Source organism: Pagrus major, chromosome 1 (assembly GCF_040436345.1).
Source record: "Pagrus major chromosome 1, Pma_NU_1.0".
In the NCBI taxonomy this organism is placed as follows: domain Eukaryota; kingdom Metazoa; phylum Chordata; class Actinopteri; order Spariformes; family Sparidae; genus Pagrus; species Pagrus major.
The window spans coordinates 760,882-787,283 of NC_133215.1; the positions used below are offsets into that span (position 1 = coordinate 760,882).

At 42.7% G+C, this 26,402-nt stretch overlaps 1 protein-coding gene across 1 annotated transcript; it reads right to left on the minus strand.

The window, feature by feature from the left end:
- Positions 1 to 498: 498 nt before the first annotated feature.
- Positions 499 to 25,938, minus strand: LOC140995801 (protein NLRC3-like). The gene is made up of 6 exons (XM_073465910.1): positions 25,665 to 25,938; positions 25,209 to 25,277; positions 15,690 to 17,529; positions 15,203 to 15,376; positions 14,843 to 15,016; positions 499 to 607 (listed from the first exon to the last, which is right to left on the minus strand). Exons 1-6 carry the CDS (start codon positions 25,936 to 25,938, stop codon positions 499 to 501), a joined length of 2,640 nt encoding a protein of 879 aa, XP_073322011.1.
- Positions 25,939 to 26,402: the final 464 nt, after the last annotated feature.

A 26,402-nucleotide genomic window follows, 5' to 3' on the forward strand; every position in this document is an offset into this window, starting at 1 on the left:
TGTGTCACATGACGCCCCTGTGGACACCAAGACTGAACATAATGGTGAGTTTGCAGCCTGAACACATTTATAGTCTAATAATGTTTATTTTCAGGCCTCGGCTGGACAATAAAGCTGTAAAGCAACATTACAACACGGCTCTCTCGCATAAAACTGTGAGCTAACGTGACTTTTACATGTTGGGAGATGATGTGGTGATAAGAGTGATAAAACACACAGCAGGACCTGACACTCCCTCATCTCTCAGCAGTAAAGTCAGTTCAGATTAACATCAGTAAATTAAATTGGACAAAACACAAAAAGACTCATTTTGTTGAGAAAGTCACATTTCATAGAATAACTAGTGAGTTAATTCATGAATATTCAGAACTTAAAATAGTGTTCATTCAGTTCATCACTGCTCTCATCCACAAGTTCATGTTGTAGTTTCTTCATCAAAGGTGTGTCATGTTACCTGTCAGAGTTCTCACCTGTTAAAGTCCAGATGAGGTCAAAGAGTCATTCTTCCTTCGTCTGCAGACACTGAAACCCAGAAACCCAGTGTGAGCTGTAGTGCTGCCAGTCAGCAGCAGGTGTCAGTGTTACAGAAGGTCTGTCAGTCAGCGCTCTGATGGGAGAGATTTCACAGCAGTTAGACACACTGACAGAGATCCAGAGTCCAAACTGCAGGAACAGTGAAGCCCGAAAAGAAGAAGAGAAAGAAAAACAGGCTGATTATTGAATGAGGGAGAGAGAACAGTCTGTAAACTCATGACAACACGTGACAAACACAAAGTGCATCAACAAAGAGACAGAGAGGTGGACTGAAACCAACCAGCAGAGATCTGACACACATTTACAATAAAGTTGCCTCTTTCAAATGTTTGCTCTGTTTTCATTCAGTAACAACAGCATTAATGTTTGGTGGCTGAATTTAAAGGAGTCCTTCACATGTTGTCACATCTCAGTATCTTAATACAAAACTCACATGCTGTATGTGTGTTGAGAGAGTCGCTGCTGATCATGTGTTCTGCTAAACTGGACTTTCTTTCATTGTCACATTATAATATTTGTACTGACGAGGTCCTAAACAAAGTCTAGTAGTGGTTGCTAATACGGAGGATTTAAGTTTAGACGTGCGCCCAGTCCGTTCGAACATATCAAAACGGAGAGTTACAATTATCTCGCAGATTTATTTTCCATACAGCGGCAATAACGTTAACTCATAATACATGTAACAAAACAACAAACCGAATAGTTAACCACATCAAACCCCACAGGCACATAAGCGCAGTCGAAAAACTGTTTGCTTCCTAATTCAGCAACACCTGTGCTTTGGTTAAATGGCCTACTTGGGCTGACCCGAGGTCAGCTGAGCCACGCAGCAAGTACAGCCCCCTAGTGGCACAATTACATGAAAATAAAGCAAAATGAATATGGCTCGTACAATATTAATAAAATCACAATCAGCTGATCAAACGTTGATGAGCACATGATTCTGGCTCGGTCTCTCTTGTTGAAACTAAACTTCTCTCCACAAACATGTCACATTTAGAATAATGAGGTCGTTCTCTACAAAAATACATCTTTATTTTAAAACCTGCTTCAGAAATAATATCATTCTTGTTGGTGGACTAAGAGACTGGACTGTCCGGCTGCACAACTCTTCAGATTATTGGAGGAAACAGAACCATGAAAGAATCAGCAGTTGTTGTTGATGTGATTCTTCTGGATCAGAACCCTGCTGAGGAGTATTAACCTCCCATGGCCGCTCACTCACACTGTCAGTTTGTCTCATACTGCTGTGGCTGCTTTGTGCTTTTCAGCAGAGCGTCTGGATCATAATAGAAACATCAGAGCTTCAGTTCTTCATGTGAGTCCATGTTTGAATGGTTCAACAGAGAATCTGGTCCCTGCCTCTCAACTAGCTTCTTATTAATAAAGACAGACGTTGTGTCCAAATGAATTCACTGTTTCTACACAACTAAATCTTTCCTGAGGAGACAAACGGGACGTTGAGTCCGACTGAACATTTTACAATTCACATGAAAATGTGAAAACAATGAAGAGCCTCGTTGTTCTTCCTTATTTGCACCGGTTGATCCTGTTGACCAACGAGCTCGACACCTCTCACACATTTCAACAGTTTTTACTGTGATGATTGTGTCAAACTAATGAAGACACAAACAGTCTGATAACACAAGTCTTTACAGGAGAAAACACACAAATCACACATGAAGAAGTCACATTAAAAACACACATTTACCTTTTTGTTGACGCAGAAATCATGTGAGTCTCACCGAGACAGGAAGTGACAGGAAGAGACAGAGAGAAAAGAGAAGCTGTGTACGTGTGTTAAAGTCACGGACTTGGACTAAGTAATGAAGTGAAGTCACTAGTATCAGTCATATCCCAGACTCCCTTAACAAAGTGCATGATTTTACCAGTTGTTGCCTCACGAGGAGAAACTTAATACAGTTTGTGAAACAGCTGCAGCACATTTTAAATCTCTGGTGTCTTCTTGTAAATTCAGCTTTAAATAAAATACATTAAGGTGTTTCTTTACTTGTGAAACGTGTCATCGCTGTAAGAGCCTGTCTGTTGTTCATGTTTAAAGTGCATCTTACCTCCCAGCAGCTGTTTGAACTGATTTCATCTGTTACACTAAATGTATTAAAGAATATAACACACTGACAGTAAACATGTCACATTTTACAAATACAGTAAACAGTAACTAATACAGGCTACTGCTCTGCAGAGAGAAGAAAGTGGAGAAAGTCACCAGACTCCCTTCAAAAAACACTCAGTTCTGAGACTTGTGTCAGGAGAAACTGTATGAACTTTGTGAAACACTCCACAACACATTCTGAACTATTTGGGCCGACTTGTTCATTCTGCAAACGTCACACATGAAGATCTTTCTTTGTGTAATAAATACATTTCTTCCAGTGATGTCTGTATATTTGTATGTAGAGCAGGAAGTGAGATCAGACCTCAAGTGGTCACAACGTTTAAGGTCAGGTGTGAACTGACGGGCCTGAAGCTGTTCACTAATGATCGGATCACTGAGGACGGAGGGTAAAACCAACCAGTCTGTCTCTCAGGACGCACCTGTCTGTCTGTGTCCTAACGTTGGTTAGGGTTAGTTCATCTAGAGACCAACAAAGCTCAGATTATAACTCGACCCCTGGGTCCACCCACTGAACTGTCCATGACAGGCAATGGATTACTCATAGAAAGGTACGTATCATGTTACGTACCTTGTAATATCCCTTTAACAAATATTTATTGAAGCGTTTGCAAAAATCCCCTTTTATAAACTCTGGCCTCTTTAAACTTCCTCTGCACGCCCTGCTCATGAGCAGAGGAAGTCATGTGACGGAGGAGGACAGCGTGGAACCACCACAGTTTAACACCAGAGGCAGCTGCTCACTTCCTGCTTCCTGTCAACAGTCAACCTCATATACATATATAACATGACCCCCATCATTCACTGACCATGTAACCATGACGATAAAGCTCTTCTAAACTTAAAGGAACTTGGGGCAGGATCTGTGAAATTATAAACATGCATTTTAAGATTTTTAATGCTAATGGGTGATGAAGCGTTCAAAACCAAAAAGAATGAGCCCACCCACGCATCTCTCCATTGCCTTGAACAGGCTGTGTGCTGCATAATGTACTGCAATTCGGGCTCGAATTTCCCGCGCAGTCCTGCGGACGTGACGTCAGATGACATTGAATGCGCGTCCTCGACCGGCTTTCGACTTGGATACAGGAAGTAAACAAACGCGGTGGACCCAAACTAGTGTCTGGGTAGTAATGGATTCTGCTACAGCCAGCAAACGACCCACCACCACACAAAGTCCACTAAAAAGTCGTACTAAGAAGAAAACAAAGGTTTTATCAGCGGCATGTCGTGAGTCGAAACAACATTACGAGCAAAACCCGGGCTGGCACCTGAATATACATCGGATACGTGTTGGACTCATGGAGGCAGCTTCAACTTGAACTGGGTCTGAAAACAGATGCTGACATGGCTCATTTCCTAGTAACCAGGTAAGAAAACATCACAGGTCATGTTTAGAGCTTGATTTGAAAATCATATGAGATCACGAGGACTCGAGTGACCTAACGTGCAAAGTAGCGTTAGCTGCAAACATGTAACTTAGTCCACCGCTGTGTAACACTGAATAGTTACAGACTGCGCATTTTCCACGGTCCTTTAGTCTGAAACCGAAGAGTTAGAAATATGTCCCTTTTATATTTGGGACCGAAAGCCCAACCTGTTATCCGGGAGGTGACGTTAGCAGCTGGATGTAGCCACAGGCTAACGGTTTGTTTGTGTCTGTGTAGCAACATTAGCCGCTAACACACAGCAGACGAGATCAGAGACGATCTCTCTGTCCCCCGATAAGCCGTCTTTGCTTTCGCCCGTGCCTTTCAGACTGCATCGACCGTAACTGTAAATCGCTGCGCTTGTGTGTCGCTACACACAGCGAGCAGCTTCCCGGCTGCTTCATGTGTAGCGGATAAGACCAACGCAAAGGGGGAAGCCTCCTGCGTCAGGTATCAACACGAGGGGCACTTGACCAAGCGTCAAGCGTCTGACGAATAGGCATGAGATGGCATCAGCTGCACTGCTGTGAAGAGCTCATGCGCGCTCCCACGCCGGCTTGGCTGATGGCTGCAGTTACACTAACGGCCGCAACGGCTGGCGAGTCACTATTGAGTCTTATTTCTTGATCCTGCCCCAAGTCCCTTTAACAGAGTCATGTGAACCCAAAACCCAGAATGATCTCTGAGCTTCACCAGGTTGTTCTCGTGGTGTCACGTCAGGAGGCAGTTTGATTCCTGCAGCGGTCGTCAGCCTGCTGAGAGTTGTAGTTTCTGAGGTCACGACCCAGGACAGGACGAACCTTTTCACTGTGGAGGGACGTTGTTGTGTTTGATCCACAACTGGAACTGAATGTTCAACATGAACTTCTAACCTCGTCTGGGTCTTTCTCCAGGATACATAGTAGAAATGCTGACCTCATGTGAGCCTGTTGGCAGCCTCAGATCTTCAGTCAAATCTAAAGGTGACGGCGCTTTTACCTTCAGGACCCGTCGACTGGAACAACGACCTGAGCAGAAAACGCTCCCAGAGTCTGTAACTCCTCTTAAAACATAACTTTGTGGTGGCCTGTTTGTGGTCTGTGTTTTGTGCTTGTTTTCGAACTCCTCCCAGGCAATTTCACCTTTGCGCACAGCATCTGTGGACGCTCCTGACAAAAAGTTATTAAAAGAATTTTGCTATTCCAAACAGTACTCAAGTTATTAAATAACTACTTCCTGCAGATTTCGTTCCAAACAGGAAGTGTTGCATATCTCCACATTGGTGTGTCCGAATGACGTCAAACTCAGGATACTACTTCCCCATGAACCCCTAAGGCTCTGTGCGAAATTTTGGCCGATGACAACTAGGTGGCGCTATTTAAATTGAAGTATTTTATATCTCGACATCGGTTGGTCGGATGAACACAAAACTTGGTACACTCATTGCCAATGCCCTCCTGAGGACAGCTGACAAAGGTGTTACCGATCTGACACTAGGTGGCGCTCTGGTGGCAGTTTCATTTTATATTTGGCACTGTGCCCACACCATAACACTTATGGATATGAAACTGATTGGGGTGGTATAGACTGGCATCTGTAACTCACACACCAAAAATCACCAGCAGGTGGCGCTATTGTCAAGAAAAAACGTTTTTTGCTAATTACTCCCACATCATATGGTGCACATTGTTAAACATTATATCTATATGTTCCCTGAATACAGTTGAACCGTGTGATGTAGGCCACGCCCACGTTCGCACTGAATTTCCATTCGCAAATTCGCCAAATGTCGCAAACCTACATTTTCGAACTCCTCCCAGACAATTTGTCCCTTTTGCACCAAACTTTGCACGCAGCATCTGTGGACCCTCCTGACAGAACGTTATTAAAAGAAATGTGCTAGTCCACAGAACGCCCAAAATATAAAACAACAATTTCCTGCGCATTGTGGTCAAACAGACATTCTTGTGTATCTTGATGAAATACAGTCTGATGAACACAAAACTTTTCCCAGTTGTGTTCCATGGCCACATGACGATTTCTGACAAATTTGGTGCAAATCGGCCAGTAGGGGGCGCTTTTATTGCTAAATGACTAAATAACAACTACACTGCCTTCACTTTTGATTCCTCAACGGAAGTTGTTGCATGAACAAGCCTCGACAGCAGCATGTAACGACAGCAGCATGTAACGACAGCAGCATGCCGCGACAGCAGCACGCCTCGACGCGCGTGGACTGCGAGGGCCCGTTCATCGCTGCTTGCAGCTTTAATTTCCTACATTGTCCTGTGAGAGCGAGTTATTTATGAAAACTTCAAAGAAAAACAATTTTTTTTTCTTGAGATCTCGAGAAAATTAAATAAATCAATTAATTATTACAAGAAAACAAAAGAATCTTCCTTCTTATTCCTTTTAGCTTCATGTCTATCAGATCAGCAGTAACATGGCAGCATGCATGCTGTTCATGACATCTCCACAAGGGGAGCAACTGATTTAAGATGAACGTCAGATCAGATCTGATGGCAAACATTCAACAGAAGTTCCCAAAACTCACCCACAGAGCAGCGTGTGTGTCCCGGCCCACTCTTATCAATCTTATGAAGTCTTTCTCTCATCATTAATTATCTTGTTATATTGGGAAAACATTCGTTATCTCATGATGATGACATAAATAACTCAGGATCTCAAGAAAACAACCTTGTTACCAGGGAAAAACTGAGGAAATCATCTTTTCCCTGCGGCCGTTCTTAAGATTGGTTCACAGTAAACTTCACTATGTCTATGATCTTCAGTCTGACACCAGCAGGGAGGTTTCCTGGAAAAATAAAGGAAATCTATCGGTCTCTGTGCATCCAAAACAGGAAGAGGTCACAAACCCCAGGTAACAACAAGATCTATAACAGACTGATTACCGATGCCGATATTCAGCATTTTTGTGACTATTGTGTCTGATTGACGATAAAATAAATGAAGCTCTGATGCTGCAGTCACCTCTCTGTGCTCCCACTCGACGTCCCACCCACAACACTACCTGATTGGTTGCACGTCACAAGCGATAATCTGTCAACACTGAATAATGTGAATCTGCAAAGTAACTAGTAACTAAAGTTATCAAATACATTTAGTGTAGAGGAAGTGGAAATACTGAAGTACCTGAACATTGTACTTTAGTACAGTACTTACTGGTTATTCTCAACTTTGACAAAGATTTTTTGCATTGAGCTAAATGCTAGCATCATGCTAACATGCACACAATGACAATCCTAAAAGGCCGATGTTTAGCAGGTATAATATTTACTGAGCCTGACTTTAAATCATCAGGAGTGTCAGGCCTGGACGAAAATGAGGACTCAGATGCAGAGGATATCACTTATAAGCACACTTTATTGAGTTCGGCTCCTTCTTTGAAGAGTGACAAATGAATAGGCTATGAAACACTCACTATATCTCTAAGGCCTGGCTAGAAAATCACGGAAGAACAAAACTTCCAAAATGAGGGAAAACACTCATAAAAAGGGAGGGACAATAAATACTAGAAACAAGGAAAACAGAAGACTAGACTAGAAATCAAAAACTCTCAAGGAGGAAAACAAAAGGCTAGATAATAACTCAAAACGCTCCCGAAGGAGGAAAACCAAATCTAAGATAAAAGGGACAAAAGAAAACGGCTCATCTAAACAGGAGGCTCTACAACTATCAAACACTATCTAACACAAAATTGCTCCCAAAACGGGACGACAGAAAACAGATACAACAAAATACAAATCAAACACTAAACTAGAAAATATTATCAAACGAAAAATCACTCTCAAGGAGGAAGCAGAAAACAACTTACGTGGCGATTAAATTCTCGTGGCAACACTGACTATGACTGTGGTAAAGGGCTTGGGTGCACGGACCAGGACGAAACACTTTGGCACAAGACAAAGGGAAGACGCCGACTATAAGCACATGAGGGTAATGGGGAACAGGTGGAAACAATCAGGGATCAGGTGAGACAATCAGACCGGTGACACATGAGGAAGGGCAAGTGACCTGAAACGAGAGGAGAGTTAGATTTCAAAATAAAACAGGAAGTTACGAGACAAAAAACCCAAGACAAGACAAACCTCACCGCGGTGTGACAAGGAGGAGATGATGGCTGAGCCTGACTTTATATCATCATGGAGTATTTCACATACAGTCAGGCTCAGCCATCATCTCCTCCTGATGATATATTTACCCCTGTCTCTCCCCTGGAACTCCTCCCCATTATCACCAAGATAAAAAACTCTACTTCTGTTCTGGACCCTATCCCATCCTCCATCGTGAAATCCTGCCTCCCTACAATCTCCCCATTAATCGCCATCATTATTAACTCCTCCCTCTCCTCTGGCTCTGTCCCCGAATCCCTCAAACTGGCCGCTGTCACCCCCATCCTCAAAAAACCCGGCCTGGATCCTGACATCATCTCAAACTTCCGTCCTATCTCAAACCTCCCTTTCCTGTCAAAGATTCTGGAACGTGTTGTCGCCTCACAAATCCAAACCCACCTCCACTCTCATGAACTGTACGAACCTTTTCAATCTGGATTTCGCCCCAAACACAGCACCGAAACCGCTCTCCTGAAAATTACCAACGACCTCCTCCTCTCTGCAGACTCCGGCCACCTCAGTATACTCATCCTCCTTGACCTCACTGCAGCCTTCGACACCATCAACCACTCCATCCTCCTGTCCCGCCTACAAACATTTCTCAACATCACCGGCTCCGCTCTTTCCTGGCTCAAATCCTACCTCTCAGACAGACAACAGTTCATCCATGTCAACAACTGCTCCTCCTCCACTGCCCCCCTGCTTCAAGGCGTCCCCCAGGGCTCAGTGCTTGGCCCACTCCTCTTCATCATCTATCTACTCCCCCTTGGCTCCATCATCCGTCGGCATGGTCTCCATTTTCACTGCTATGCCGACGACATCCAACTCCACATCTCCACTAAATCCATCACCCCTGCCACCCACTCTACCCTCACAAACTGCCTGTCAGAACTACAATCATGGCTGCAAAAAAACTTTCTGAAACTAAACAGTGACAAATCTGAAATCATACTCATTGGCCCAAAACATCTCACCACAACGACCCAGAACTTCACCCTCAGCTTTGACAACATCAACCTGTCTCCCTCTCCCTCCATCCGTAACCTTGGCATCATCATGGACAGTACTCTTTCTTTTGAACAGCACATCAGCCGCCTCACCCAAACTGCTTTCTTCCATCTAAAAAACATTGCCCGCCTCCGCCCACTACTCTCCTTCTCTGCAGCTGAGACTCTCATCCACGCATTTATCACTTCAAGACTGGACTACTGCAACAGCATCCTCTATGGTTCATCTTCCAAAGTCCTCAATAAACTTCAATACATCCAAAACTCTGCTGCCCGCCTCCTCACCCACACCCGCTCCCGTGAACATATCACCCCCGTACTCCAAAACCTTCACTGGCTCCCTGTCCCACACCGAATCAACTTCAAGCTCCTCCTACTCACCCATAAAGCCCTCCACAACCAGGCCCCTCCCTACCTCACGGACATGCTCCACCACCACACTCCTTCTCGAAACCTCAGATCCTCAGACGCTAACCTTCTCTCACCCCCCCTCAGGACCAAGCACCGTACCTGGGGGGACAGAGCCTTCTCCATTGCTGCCCCCTCCCTCTGGAACTCCCTCCCCAAACACATCCGTGACTGCCCAGACTCATCCACCTTCAAGTCATTACTCAAAACCCACCTCTTCAAACTCGCTTTTCATCTGCACCTGTAGCTGTTTGCTGTACTCAACCTGTTCTCCCAAAAAACCTACACAGATCCATATCCTCATACACTGCTCTTTTTACTACATATTTCTCCTCTATCGCACCATGCACCTGTGTTTATGCACCATGCACTTGATTTTATGTATTCTTGTATGTATTCTATTCTTGTAAAGTGTCTTTGAGAGTTTTTAAAAGCGCTGTACAAATAAAATGTATTATTATTATTATTATTATATAAAGTCAGGCTCAGCCATCGTCTCCTCCTGATGATATAAAGTCAGGCTCAGCCATCATCTCCTCCTGATGATATAAAGTCAGGCTCAGCCATCATCTCCTCCTGATGATATAAAGTCAGGCTCAGCCATCATCTCCTCCTGATGATATAAAGTCAGGCTCAGCCATCATCTCCTCCTGATGATATAAAGTCAGGTGAAGTCTCGTAGTCCACAGAACATTTCTGGAGCTTCACAGTAAAACAGAGTTGCAGCGTTCTGCTGAACAGCTGAAGCAGCTGGAGATGATTTAAACATCAGGTGTCTCCATGCAGCTCGTCTGCTGTGATGTCTGTAATGTAAAGTGATGTGAAAAGACGTTATTTCAATCAGGAGAGACACGTGAATGAGAAAGTCAAATGTTTATTCTGACAGATGATGTGAGATAATGAAGTGTTGACAGAAAGTCTTTGGCTCTTCGACTCTACAGGGAGATTTTGTAATGGAGGTCCGTCTGCACGCAGCAGCAGCTCTATCCACTCATATACACATATTTACAGATAATAACTCAAAGAAGACAAATGAGAAACTTCAATGATGAACCACAAATCAACTAAATAAAAGCTGTCTGAACAAAGATCATAATTATGATGATCTATATGCATGTGTGTGTGGAGCCTGATTTTATTGTATATACAGGCTGATTGTTGTGAGAAAACAATCAGATCACAAAGTTCAGAAAACTGAAATCTGAACGTTCAAAACATATTTAAAGAGATTTAAAACCACTGATGTGCAGCACATTGACCAAGAAGAGACAACACAACTAACCCATTTCTGTTACTGTGATTTACAGAGAGAGAGTGTGTGTGTGTGTGTGTGTGTGTCCCTCCTACAGAGACACTGAGGAACCAGGCCAGAACATGAACCCAGGATAAAGAGGTTGAGTGAATGTGGTGTTGAAGGTGTGGAGGTGGATCAGTGAGTCAGAGGAGACTCTGTAGAAGGACAGAGTGCCAGCAGGACAGTCCACATACACTGCTACTCTGTTAGAGTCAGAGGAGGAGGAGGAGGAGGAGAGGACTGTTCTTCTGTTATTGTGCCAGACAGAGTAACGACCATCATCAGAGCAGCTCAGACTCCAGGACTGATTATTCCCTCCAAACCAACAGTCATCACTGTCTCCTCTCCTCCTGATTCCTCTGTAACTCACTGATATTTGAACCCTTCCTCTCCACTCGACCTCCCAGTAACAGCGACCAGTCAGACCATTTCTACACAGCAGCTGAGTGCAGTCAAACCTCTCTGGATGATCAGGATATGGCTGCTTCTCTCTCACATATGTCACCTTCCTGTTGTTGTCAGACAGTTTGAGCTCTCTGTTCACTGTGTTTGTGTCCACTGTGAGTTCACAGACATCTGATGGAGAGAACAAGACACAATACAGCAGCAGTTTATCATCTAACACAGCTGATGGTTTATTTGTTGCTTTATTAACAGACTGACTGTTAATTAGATCAAAACTTCACAATGACTCATCTTTTTGGATCTTCTTTCAAACTGACAGTTGAATGCAGATACACAAGCTTTAGATTTAAACTACTTTAACATGTGCTGCCTTGTTTTCATCAGTCAAAGTGAACACACACTTACACTTCCTCACACCAGGTTTCAGCCACTGCTCTCCACCATGTTCCACCCTGGAGGAAGAAACAAAGTCAGAATGAACCTTCAGAAGCTTCCTCATCAATGATCTTCATAAAGCTTCACTCAGATCACCATGAAGACAAAACAGCTGCATTTATAAAACACACTTCATACACACACTCAGACTTTACATCAAATATTCACAAACAACTAAATAATAAAAAGCTGGTCGACTGAATAATCATTGAATAAATTCATTTTCCTGACATGTAATAATGTGAAGTGACAGAATCGACCGCAGTGGAAAATATATGAAACATAAAATAAAACTACGACTGAACTTTGAACCTCGACTTTTAAAACAAAACAAACGAGACGTCCTCAAAGTGTTCAGAAAAAAATCCTGACAACTGGACAAACTCCTTCTGATGAACATCAGGTCAGATCAGGTATCTAAACACTTTCTGACAGCAAACTTAATGCTTTTAAACATCTTTTAAAGAAAATCAAAGAACATTAAATAACCTGTCAACAACTAATGAATGCATGTTGGAGCTGGCGGATATGAAACGATCTCATGTTGACCTGAATGAACTGTGTTCTCCTGTTGTGTCAATCATGAAACAGAAACTCTTCACACGTCTCAAACTAAATCTTAAATGTCTAAATGTTGTAGCTTTCATTCACAGCTGGCTTCAAATAATTAACTTGAACAACAGAAATGTGTAAATAATAACTCAACATGAAGAACAATATCACTGCGGAGCACTATAGCACGTTAATACTGACAGGCTGTTAAAACCTCTCCACGTAAAACTGAACAGTCTTATTTCTACACTGAACTTTATAATCCTGTTATCTCACAGTTAAATATGAGAAAAGCTTCAATCACTGATGACAACACGCTGGTTTTAAACATCAGGGTCCAGATATCATCACTGGTGGAGTCTTTGCTGTCTGTCCTGTAGGGGGCAGTGCTTTTTATAATGTAGCTCTACTTACAAACAAACTCTGGTAATTGTGTGACGTGTGCTACATGTTGCTATCAGCTACATCACCAGAAACTACAACTCAAACATGAATGAGAGTTGAAGCACTTGACACACATCAGCAGCTCTGCTGAATCACTGATCATCTGAACTAACATGCAGCACAAAGTTTAACTAAATAAAAGATGTCGTCCAGCTTCAGATCACACAGATAATTACAACCAAACAACTGGACTCACACAGAGAACGTTCAGACTGTCTGACCTTCAGCTGACAGCCAACGAGATCACATCCTCACCAAAACTGACTCTGTTGTTCTTTGACTTCATGAAAATGAGTTCTTCTCTCTCTTTTATTTAGCTGTTAACATTAACATCTGCAGTTGTGGACATATGTTTTCTCCCCTTCATCTGTTTAAACAGTTCATTAAAGTTCAGTGAACTCCTGCTGAAGAGGTCACCAGTTTAAAAAGACCTCTCTCCTCTCAGTCGACTTGGTCGCTGGCAGCAGGTCGGTCACTGTGGTTCTTTGTTAAAAGTGGACGGTCCCGTCCAGATTCTGTTGATACCCAACAGGTATTCTTCCCTGAAGACTCCTGAGTCTGTCTTTAGTTTTATGACCGTCAATAAAATGTATTTACTTCTACATGAGAGCAGGAAGCTGTCTGGCTGAAAACAAAAAGATGAGATGAAAGTTACACTCATGAGTGATACACAGCTTTTATATTTACATACATAACATTAAATAATGTGACTTTTCATGAGTCTGGTCATTATCTGAGCTGAGCTGAGCTGTTTTTCAACTTCTGTTTCCACGATCAAGAATCAACTTTAAACCTCTTGATGAGTTTTTATTCTGGTTAATCAACACTGAACTATATTTGTCAAACAGAGTGTGTGTTACGGGGTCATTAAATGATCAACAGCAGATGGTGGTGTGATGTTAGTCAGGAGGTCAGTCTCAGTGTGGACAGGGACTCTCAGCACATCAGTTACTGTCTTCACTGTTATCAGCAGTGCTGCTGGTTCAGACTGTGAACCAACAGTCCTCAGCTTGTCAGTGTGACAGAGAAACAGTGTGTGAGCTCTTGTTGTCTGTTCATACCTGAGAGTGTCCAGTCTCCAGTCTGGATCCTCGAGTCCAGCCGACAGCAGCTTCACTCCTGAGTCTCCTGGATGATTGTAGCTCAGGTCCAGCTCTCTCAGATAGGAGGGGTTGGATCTCAGATCTGAGGCCAGAGAAGTACAGCCTTCCTCTGTGATCAGACAGCCTGACAGCCTGGAAACAGAAACACACACACACACACGCACACGCACACACACACACACACACACACACACACACACACAGGACAATGTATATTTATGAATGTATAGAGACAGACATTCTGTGAATTAAATCTGTGAACTGTGATTTTGTTTTTCTGTACATGCAACATCTACTTCCTGTCTTTTGGTCCTGGGAGAAGGATCCTCCTCTTCCTGAGGTTTTTTTTCCCGGTTAAAAGGTTTTTTTCAATATGGGAAGTTTGCTTCACAGTCGAGGGTCAAAAGACAGAGGAAATCGCTCACGGTACAGATTGTAAAGCCCACTGAAGCAATGTGAAAATGATTTGGGGCTTGATAAATAAAATTGACAGCAGACATGATGTGACATCAGAAAAATATTGAAAATACAGCCAGCTGCACTGGAAAAGCTCTGTAACCACATGCCACTGTAATCTGACAAAGTGCTGAAGTGAAGAAAAGATGCTGATGAGAGCAGCGAGACTGAATCCAACGGTAAAGTTGTGGAAAGTGAAAAAACAAAAAACGAACACCAAAACAGTTTGTGAGATGCAACAATTCATAGAGCTGAGGGGCAACACAAAGTAATTTGATAAAACTCTGTCTGTCATTGACAATTGGTTAAAAAAGAAAACACTGATTAGAGCTGACATGGTGATTGATGAATATAACTTTACTGTACATTAACATAAATGATTTAATCTCTGAAGGGCATTGTATACTTTTACGAATAATACACAATGTCCAAAACTCCTACAATGTTTGATATACAGTATCTTAAGGACATTTTAACCAGATGCCAAGCAACATTTGAGTGGTCATTTCACAGAAACTGAAGTCAGACCTGAGCGTCTCCAGTTTACAGTGTGGACTCTTCAGTCCAACAGACAGCGGCTTCACTCCTGAATCCTGCAGGTCGTTGTTATTCAGGTCCAGATGTCTCAGACTAGAGGACTGGGAGCTGAGAACTGAGGACAGAGCTTCACAGCTTCTCTCTGACAGATTACAGCCACTCAGCCTGAAGAAGAAATGTAGAGGACATGTGAAGACTTTTCTCTCTGTTTGATTTAACTTCCAGTTGTATTTTGATACACTCAGTTTCAGAGCAGTGTTTTCAAAGAAAACTGGTAAAATGACAGGAGACCAATGACAACACAAAGGAACAGTTATGGTTCACTCTGTACATGTCTTTTTTAATCCTGACCTGAGAGTCTCCAGTTTACAGTGTGGACTCTTCAGTCCAACAGACAGCGGCTTCACTCCTGAATCCTGCAGGTCGTTGTTACTCAGGTCCAGATGTCTCAGACTAGAGGACTGGGAGCTGAGAACTGAGGACAGAGCTTCACAGCTTCTCTCTGACAGATTACAGCCACTCAGCCTGAAGGAGAGTTAGTGACAAAGACAAACACTGTTACTGTTTCTGTGCTGAATATGAATATTCATGAAGATAAGATTTTCAGGTGATTAGTGTTTGTCATTGACTACATCACTGAGATCTAACAGCAGTTGATGACATTTTCATAAATTATAGTCACATTTCTGGGAATGAAACTTAAGAAACAATGCAGGTTTTTCAAGGTGTCAAGTAATAAAATCTTTTCCCGGGACTTACATTTAGTAAGATATAAACTAGTTGACAACAACCCCACACACATGATAAACTTAGTTTCTGCAGTTATCTGTTCACTTACAGAGCTTTGTTGGAGGCTTTGACCACTGGCAGCAGCCTCAGAAGAGCCTCCTCTGAAGCACAGTATTTCTTCAGGTCAAACACATCCAGATCTTCTTCTGATGACAGTAAGATGAAGACCAGAGCTGACCACTGAGCAGGAGACAGTTTATCTGTGGAGAGACTTCCTGATCTCAGGTACTGTTGGATCTCCTCCACTAGAGAACCATCATTCAGTTCATTCAGACAGTGGAACAGATTGATGCTTCTCTCTGGAGACAGATTCTCACTGATCTTCTTCTTGATGTACTTCACTGTTTTCTGATTGGTCTGTGAGCTTCTCTTCTTTTTCAGGAGGCCTTGAGGGAGAGTCTGATTGGTCTGCAGTGAAAGACCCAGGAGGAAGCGGAGAAACAAGTCCAGGTGTCCGTTTGGACTCTGTAAGGCCTTGTCAATAGCAAACCTGTGGACATTTGTCACAGACGTTTTGCTGAAAAACATTCTCACATGTTCGCCGTTAGTTTGAGCTAGCTCTGACATCACATTCTTGTTTTTGTTAATGAGTGACATCTCTACATACAAAGCTGCCAAAAACTCCTGAACACTGAGATGAACGAAGCTAAACATCTTGACTTCATCACTCTTCCTCCCACGTTCCTCTTTAAAGATCTCTGTGAACACTCCTGAGAACACTGAGGCTCCTCTGACATCAATGCCACTCTCTTTCAGATCTGTTTCATAAAAGATCAGGTTGCCCTTTTCCAGCTGCTGGAAAGCCAGTTTTGCTAATGACTTAATGTACCAAATGCACATGTTTTGGTCAAACTTCTCATTTGTCTGGTGAATCTGAAACCTCAGGAACTCTACATACATCTCAGTCAGGGTCTTGGGCAGCTCTCCTCCCTCTCTTTGTTTGGGCAGAACTGTAGCAGTGATCCAGCAGAAGACTGGGATGTGGCACATGATGTGGAGGCTTCGTGATGTCTTGATGTGGGAGATGATTCTGCTGGCCTGCTCCTCATCTCTGAATCTCTTCCTGAAGTACTCCTCCTTCTGTGGGTCAGTGAACCCTCTGACTTCTGTCACCACGTCAACAAAATCAGAATGAATCTGATTGGCTGCTGCAGGTCGTGTGGTTATCCAGAGGCGAGCAGAGGGAAGCAGATTTCTCTTGATGAGGTTTGACATCAGCACATCCACTGAGGTGGACTGTGTCACATCAAAGTCTGTTTCTTTGTTTTTATTGGTCGAGCAGTTCAGTTGGAGGCGGCTCTCATCCAGTCCATCCAAAACAAACACTAGTTTGAATTTACTTCTGTCATACTTTTTGTTTCCTGATGACTGCAGAGTTGTAAAGATGTGATTCAGAGCCTCTTCCTTGATGCCTCTGGTCTCTGTGATACATTCATGAATGAGCGTTGCCAAACTTAACTTTTCATCCTTCCATAAGTTCAGCTGGCGGAAGGTAAAGGGGAATATGAGATGCACATCTTGATTGTTTTCTTTGTTAGTCCAGTCCAACACAAACTTCTGGACAAGAAATGTTTTGCCAATTCCTGCGATTCCATTGGTCAGAACTGTTCTTATGGATCTTTCTTTTCCAGAGGGGGGTTTGAACATGTCACAGGGTTTAACTGATTCCTCTGTTGCTGGCTTCACCTCCATCTGAATGACCTCATGCTGTTTGTTGATGTTTACGTCAGCCCCAGCTGTGACGTACAGCTCTGTGTAGATATCAACCAGAGGTTCCTTCCTCCATGCCCACCCCTCTTGTGCACAATTAAACCTATCCTCGAGGTTTGACTGAAGCATGTCTTGGTAATATGAGATGGGTTGTGGCTCTGGTACTGGAACGATCTCATCTGAGTGACAAATAGAAACAAAAAACAATGAAAATGCAGGATTTTGAAATTACAGTTGGAGCAAGATGTCTATGGAAAATATTCTAGCAGTATATTTGTAATTGTGTTACAGTAAGCTATCTTAACAATAGTATTTGATCACATCATTCTCTCATGTACCCCAACAACATTAATCTATCCGGCAGGGAGCTGGTCAGTACAACCACAGCCCTGGACTGGTTACCACTGAGCAGCTGTTGGTGTTGCTGCCAGCTTCTGGTTGAAATGTCACAAAGAAGTCCTGTAGCATCAGCTTTAATATTCTCCTTCTGTCTATATAGATATGTAGACTCACGCTCTCTTGCAGGTCCAGAAGTGTTCATTCTCAATTTCTTTTACTCTTTCTTGTTTTGGGGAATCACTTGATGATGTTTAAATACCAATATCATTTAAACCACCCCCAATAAAGACTGGTAGTACTGGTTTTTATTATAACTGAGCCTGGTGGCTCCATACAGACCATTATTGATCTGGTTTCTTTGGTTTCCACCCAACAAAAAGGATGCAGGCCTTATCTGAGCCATAGATGAGCTCAGCTAGCTTTCCACTGTCACTCCACTCAGTCCTCACAGTTATCAACCACTTTGACTTCATGGTCGGGTAAACCCCACCTCTCAGTTGAAAACCATGCACTGAGCTGACAGTCAGTTTCAGTTCATTCAGTCTGACAAACAGACACAGGCACAAGCTAACAAAACTGCTTCAGAAATAATGGTTATTATTCAGTGTCCATCATGGCCTCCATGAAAAGAGTTGCTCTCTGATCTCTTCTTCCTCTACACTCGACTCCATCGCTGCTGTCTGACCTCCGGCCTGCTCATACTACGTAAGACCCGCCCTCTGAAGAATAGCAGCCAATCAAAAATTACAAATGACCACCTGCAACTATGACACCATACTTCTATAAGAATATTAGGAGTTGGCCACAAATTCTCCTCTATGGTGCCAATAAACCACTGGAGAAGAGGAGCATGCAAACGATAGAAAACCACGTGAAAACATGACAAAGATATAATATTTGTGTTTGATGTATTAATGTGAGGAAGGTTACAGTCTCCTCATCACTACACACAGATCTCTGTTTCATATTTTTTTATTAATATGTATACAAGAAAAACAAAGGCACTTACATGGTACATTGGTGTCAGCATTAAACGTGTTTGTATACACCCTTGGATATAGAATTGTGTTATGAGAACAATCAACAGTTACAGAATTGAAACCAAATAAACTATACAATGTTTAGATACTGAGATATAATCTATATAAAATGATTAGACTGACATAACAGAAGAAATACGTAAATGATAATAAAAAAGAGAGGGGAAGAGAGAGAGGGGAAAAAAAGAAAAAAAAAAAAAAAAAAAGAAAGAGGGAGTGTGTGTGTGAGGGAGGGGGGTTACATCGATGCAAAAAAGTCCATAAACGGTTGCCATTTGTTATAAAATTTGCTCAAGTTCCCCCTTCTTGAATATCTGATTTTCTCGATTTTCAAAAAATACATAACCTCTGTAATCCATTGTGTACTGGAGGGAGCAGTTGTGGATTTCCAATTCAGAAGGAGGTGGCGTTTAGCAATGAGTGAGGTGAAGGCTACTACTTCCAATTCTTTAGTAGAATATAGGGTATAGTCATCCGGAAGACCAAAAATGCCAATGTGTGGCGAAATGTGAACAGTTCTTGAAAATATCTTAGACATGGTGTTGAAATAAATTTGCCAAAAGTTCGACAGAGCTGGGCAGGAGAAAAACATATGCGTAAGATTGCAAGGTGTGCCACCACATCTGTCACAGACATCTACCACATCTGGGAAAATCTGTGCCAGCCTAGTCTTCGAATAATGGCATCTAAATACAACTTTAAACTGTATGAGGGTCAGGCGGGCACAAATAGAGATTTTGTGAATGACCTTCAGTGCAGATTCCCACCAGTCCTCGTCAAAGACCAACCCCAACTCACGCTCCCAAGTCTCCCTTGTTTTGATGGGTAAATGGTCATCATAGGATTGGATAGAGCTGTAAACCTTTGAGATTAAAGACCTTTGTAAGGGATTAAATTGTAAGAGTTCACCCCATGGCTGTTTAGGTGGGAGGTGAGGGAAGTTGGTAAATAAGGATTTTGCACAATTCCTCACCTGGAAATATCTAAAGAGATGGGAGGGTGGAAGACTGAATTCAGTAACTAAATCTGCAAAAGAACAAAAAATCCCCACCCTATAAAAATCCTCAAAACATTTCAGTCCCTTATCATGCCATAAGGAGAAAGTGGGATCAGTAAATGTGGGTTTAAACACAGGGTTTCTTAACAATGGGGTTAGAGCTGTAGGGGCAGTAAATTTAAACTGTTTCCTAAACTGAAACCATATCTTGAATGTGGCGTTAACCACTGGGTTGCAGGTAAGGCCAGAGGGGTTAGCTGCCATCGGGCCGGTCAATAAAGCAGAGAGAGAGACTGGGGAGCATGACTGTGCTTCCAGCTGATACCAGGGCACATCAATTGACTTGGACCAGAGTATAATTTTAGTTATGTTCACGGCCCAGTAGTAGAATTGAAATTTGGTAAAGAGAGACCGCCGTAGAACTTACAATTCTGAAGTATTTTTTGTTTAACTCTAGGTGTTTTGCCATTCCACAAAAATTGACAAATGATTGAATCTACTGTTTTAAAAAAACTTTTTGGCAAAAATATAGGTAAACATTGAAAAAGAAATAAAAATTTTGGCAGGACACTCATCTTGACAGTATTTATTCTCCCAATCAAGGAGAGAGGGAGGGAACCCCATTTTTGAAAATCTGTCTTGATCTTGGCTAAGAGGGGAGAGAAATTTTCAGAATAGAGAGCTTGGAAGGACCTGGCTATGCTAACCCCAAGGTACCTAAATCCCGAAGTACTCAATTTGAAAGGACTGTCTGACTGGGAGAGCTGCATCGCTAGTTTATTAACAGGATAGCATTCACTCTTGGCGACATTAACTTTATACCCTGAAAACCGGCCAAATCTATTAAAGAATGAAACAATAGAGGGGCAGGCTCTTACTGGATCTGTGACATATAGTAACAGGTCGTCGGCGTATAATGACAATTTCAACTCTGTATGAGACCTGGTGATGCCATTAAAAGTAAGAGAGGTCCTCAAATACATAGACAAGGGCTCTATTGCAAGTGCAAACAGGAGAGGAGAAAGAGGGCAGCCCTGTCTGCAACCTCTATTTAGAAAAAAGTAGCCGGACTGGGTATTATTAGTCGTAATACTGGCACAGGGAAGCGTATAGAGAAGGCGTAACCATGATATAAAACTTTCACCAAATCCAAACTTAGCCAAAACTGCAAATAGATAGTTCCACTCAACACGATCGAACGCCTTCTCAGCGTCGATCGCAATCACTACTTCAGGTGTGGCTCTTGTTTCTTTAGAGTAGATTATGTTTAACAAAGTACGAACATTATAATAGAGCTGACGCCCCTTTATAAAGCCTGTCTGTTCCTTAGAGATAATTGTCGGAAGGACCTTTTCAAGTCTGCGGGCCAAGGCCTTTGCAAGAATCTTTGTATCGACATTCATTAAAGAAATTGGCCTATAGGAGGTACATATATCTGCATCTTTGTCCTTTTTTAAAAGAACACTGATAGAAGCTTGTCTCAATGTAGGAGGGAGAGAGCCAAGTGATAAAGATTCAAGATAAACAGAGTGAAGTAATGGAGTAAGTTTGGCCTGAAAAGCTTTAAAAAATTCGACTGGGAGCCCGTCGGGTCCCGGGGCTTTATTATTTTGCATACTTTGTAAAGCTAAGTTTAATTCTTGAATGGTCAGAGCAGAGTCTAATTGATTAACCAGTTCTGGGTTTATGGAGGGAAACCGAAGTTCGTCTAAAAACCTGTGCATATCAGTTGGGTCTGATGGGAATTCAGACTTGTACAGGGATTCATAAAAAGATGAAAAGACAGAATTAATAACAACCGGGTCCTCCTGCAACGCTCCTGATCCGTCTTTAATGCGAGGTATTATACGCGAGGCTGCTTGACGGCGCAATTGGTGAGCTAGTAATCTACCAGATTTGTCGCCATGTTCGTAGTATCTGGAACGAGAATGAAGCAACAGGCGTTCAGCCTCATTAGTTGTGATAAGATCTAGCTCCGTTTGTAAGACCACGCGTCTCCTTGAAAGATCGTCAGAAGGGGCGGTTGCAAGTTGCTGGTCTACTGATTCTAAATCAGATGAGAGCTTCTGAATGTTTGACATCCTTAATTTTCTTATGTGTGCAGAGTATGAAATTATCTGACCTCGCAGAAATGCTTTTAAAGACTCCCATAGTAGTGCTTTAGAGATGGGTTCCGAATCAGATTGGTTAAGAGCAATAAAATCCTCTATTGCACTTGTAATGAATTTATGAAATTTTTCATCTGATAGAAGTGAGGTATTGAATCGCCACTGGGTGGGATAGCGAGGTCCGGAGGAAATCTGAACATCTATGGACACCGGTGAGTGATCTGAAACAATAATTGGGTGATACGAGACATTTGTCACTTTTGGCACAAGTTTAGCATCTACAAAGAAATAGTCTATTCGAGAAAAGGTCTGATGCACATGTGAATAAAAAGAATATTGCCTACTCCTCGGATTCCGATGTCTCCAGGGGTCAACATAGCCATTGCTAGACATGAAATTGTAAAGAGCCTTAGCCATTAGTGATGGGGTTGAGCCGGGTTTAGAGCGGTCTAGTTGAGGATCAATAGCACAGTTCATGTCCCCTCCAAAAATCAAAAAACTGTCACTCAGAGAGGGCAGATTTTCAAACAACTTGTTCATAAAACAAGGATTATCAAAGTTTGGTGCGTAGACATTGACTAACAGGACAGGCACACGAAATAGAGTACCTAAAACTATCAGATATCTGCCATCTCTGTCGGAAATGATATTAGTCAGGGTAAATGAGACTGATTTACCGATCAAGATGGCCACCCCTCTGGCCTTCGAGTTGAGACTAGAATGGAATACCTCAGCAACCCAGGGACATTTCAGTCTGACTTGATCTTTGTTCCTCATGTGGGTTTCCTGCAAGAACACAATGTCAGGTTTCAGCCGCTTCAAATGGGAGAATACCCTACATCGCTTGACAGCACCCCCTAGACCTTTAATATTCCAACTGATGAATCTTACATTTGAGCCTGAAACATTAGCCATATGGAAAGTGAGTTAAAATAGGAGGCAACCAGGTTCCCTGCTCCACACTTCAGGGGCAAGGGGGGGAGGAAAGAGAAAGGGAGGAAAAGGGAGAGAAAAAAAGAAAAAGAAAAAAACAAAACAAAACAAAAAACACACACACACAGAGCTAACTTATCAAACTCACCCCAGAACCCACACCCTCCCCCCACAGCACCTACCACTATCCCATCCCCAAACGATAGGATACCAGTGCTAACTCCACAAGGAGTCATGAACAAAACAAATAAACTCCAAGCTTCGGACCAAACAGACATCTTCACCTCGCTCCAACTTAGCTGGAGCTCCTGGAAACATTGGGAAGATAAAAAATATGTAGCAAAAGACAGGGCCTAAATATTAAACAACACAAGGCTCAGAACCATCTAAGAAATCTGCACACAAGTACATAAGCATAGTGACTGCTTATTAGAACAGCAGGAGTTATGGTGCCATTTATGTCAAAATTAACTAAACATGTCAACAGTAATGGTATATTACTCAAAGCTGTTTCGTAGATCATGCTGTAGATCAAGAACCGTTTCAGCTTTATGAAAAAATAAATAAATAATAGCAATCAAATAAGCATAGTAATAATGCTAATAATAATAACAACATAACTGTAATGGCACCTACACTCAAACTTGTGTTTTAATAACTATGTTGTAACAAACCCAAGTTTACTTGAGTGTTTTCACAAAGGCAGCGGCATCCTTCGGTGATGTAAATTCCCTTGTGACATCCCCTCTGGTGATCCGGAGACGCGCCGGGTGCAGCAGCCCAAATCTTATGTTGGGAATGTCCCTGAGCTGGCGTCGGATGTCATTGAAGGCTGCACGGGCTTTGGCTGTGCGTGCAGTGAGATCCGGGAAAATGGAGATAGTTGAATCCTTCACCTTGATCTGCCGCTGGGTTCTAGCACGTCGTAGGATGTCGGCGCAGTCTGCATAATAGTGTAAACGTGCTATTATGGGACGAGGGCGTTCGCCGGGTTTCGGCTTGGGCTGTAGGGATCGATGCGCCCGGTCCACCACTGGCTCTTTTCCCAAGCTGAGAGCATCCTTCAGCAGGATGGAAACTGTGGTCGCGTCAACCGCGCCGTGCTCCTCGGGTAGACCTATTATCCTGATGTTGTTACGGCGAGATCTCGCCTCCAGATCTTCACATCTGCTGTCGAGAGTAACAAGTTGGGCCGAAAGTTTGTCCACTTTACTTTGAAGTGAAACCACATCGTCAGTGCATGTCGACAGCGAGCCCTCCATGTCCGTCACAGTTACCTTTAGCACATCCACCTCCGTCCGGATAGCCGCTATGTTAGCATTTAGCTCCATTTTCACACTCTGTAGCTCGGACTTTATCTGAGTGAAGTTATTTGTCATTGCCGTCTCCAATTCTGTCTTAAAAATGCCTGCCACCTCATTTCGAAGAGCGGCGAGGAGTTCAGCCTTAAAGTCCGGAGAGGCCAGGCTTGAGACGGCGGCGGTTTTCTCTGGAGTGGGGGGGTTAGCAGGCGCACCCCGCGGCGGGGTGGCCCCACTACTCCCCGGGGAGGTTGCAGCCTGGGGGGTAGGCCTCGCTTGCGTAGCCGCCGGGATGGACGTATTTTTCTTTGGAGGCATAACGGGCTGTAATAAAGTCACAACGAGCTTGCGGAGTAAAAATGTAGAAACAGAGAGTACACAAAAGGCCCTATATGATCATTTAAAAGAGTTTCACAGGAGCTCCCGCAGACACGTCTTACTCCATTAGTCGCTAAACCGGAAGTCCTCTACACACAGATCTGATGTTTTTCATCTCTTCCCTTGAGGCTTGAGTTTCAGTCACAGTCTGAATGTAAGTTATCATATACTGAATTCACTGAGTCGTCACATTTTCTTGTTGTGGATTCACCAACTTTTCCTACTCTGACATTTTTGTGATGTTTTACACCTTTATAATACGACACAGACTGAAATGTAAATTTCAATCACTATTTTGAGCTGATGAGCTTCCTGGCTGCTGTAGCTGCAGTAGAGACTGAGTTTGATGCAGATCTGATGGTTAACTGCCTCCTGCAGCTCAATCCACTGTCACAACAGTCCCACTATAGTTTTAAATCCTCCTGACAGCTCACAACCACATACAAAATAATCTAAAAACTGATGTTACAGTCTACGGTACCCAAGGAAAAAATATTCAAGACCTTTGTGGATGGATTTTAAGACTTTTAAATAGCTTCTAGGGTCTTTATAAAGACACTGAATTAAATGCTTTATATGCAATGTCTTTCAGAGCTGCAGATACTCTGATACTGCTTCAAATAAAGCTCATCAAGTACTCCTCTCTCTGCTTTCACTCAGTTATAATGCAGTCAGTCTTACTTACTTTTAACTTTTCCAAACTAAAAACTAAACTTTGTCTTTCAGGGCTTCCATACATACCAGAGAATACAGCAGCTTTACCTTCAGTCTGAGAGGAAGAAGGTCCTCTGTTCTCTGAAGTCTCTCCAACATCACCGACACTCACTGACACTGAGAGAGAGGTGAAGACAGAGATTATGGCTGGTTGCACCAACAAGGATTCATTTAATCTAAGATTAGCTCTAATCTGAGTTCAGTAAAACTAGGTTTAAAATGAGTTGATCCAGATTTTAAATTAGGCAGAGCTCTGTTGCACCATTAAAATGAATCTCTGCTCAGTTAAACAATGTTTATTTATGTAAACCATCAAACCTCCATCCTCTCCAATAACAATTATTGATGCTTCAACCTTTTCTCCTAATTATGAAATCAGCCTCTTTGTTTTTCTTTGCTGAAAACAATGAGCTTCTGTACTGAGAGGCCTGTTCCTTCACAAGTATTGTGTCGTCGACTCTCTTCTTCTGAAAATGATATTAAAATAAAAAAAATGTGACTGACCTTCTGGTCCTGAGCTGTTGGCTGACAGACTCTGCACCAGGTCATTCCTCTTTATCTTCTCTAAAATCTTCTTGGTCACCTTCAGAGCTCCATCAAGTGTGAAGGTGTTCACCATCAGATCCACTGTGTCCTGTATTTCTGCACTCTCCAGCTTGGACTGTTTGATGGGTTGGTAGCCTTCCAGAATGTCAGGCTGCTTCAGATACCATTTGAAATCCTTGAATTCTTTGATTTTTAGATCCTCCAGGGTGTTGAAAATGTCCTCTGGAGTCATCGTGGCTTCCTGCTAAAGACAGGCAGTGTTATCACCTGAAGGAAAACCAGCCAGGCTTCCAGCAGCTGGGAAACATCAGTGAAGACCGGTCTTAACTCTTGAGAAGCTGCTGCATTTATTATCTGACACACTGCGACCTGCACTGACAACAGACAAAAACTGCTAACCTTTTTATTCTCTGCTCTGCTCGCAGTCATCGTCTCTTTTCTGACTCTCTCTCTTTTCTGACCACACTCTGCCTACGCACAGCGAGCACATGTTGATGATTACAACACAGAAACAAGCTTTGTTTGAGAAAAGACTGCTGATAAAAAATATTCTACATCAGAGATCAGACGACGAGACGACCCTGGTTGTACGGACTGACCAATCAGAGGTCTGCAGTGTTTTAACTCCACCTGTTAGTATCAGATCAGTGTCCGAGCTACGTCAACAGGACAGTAACAAACGAGACACCATGTTGG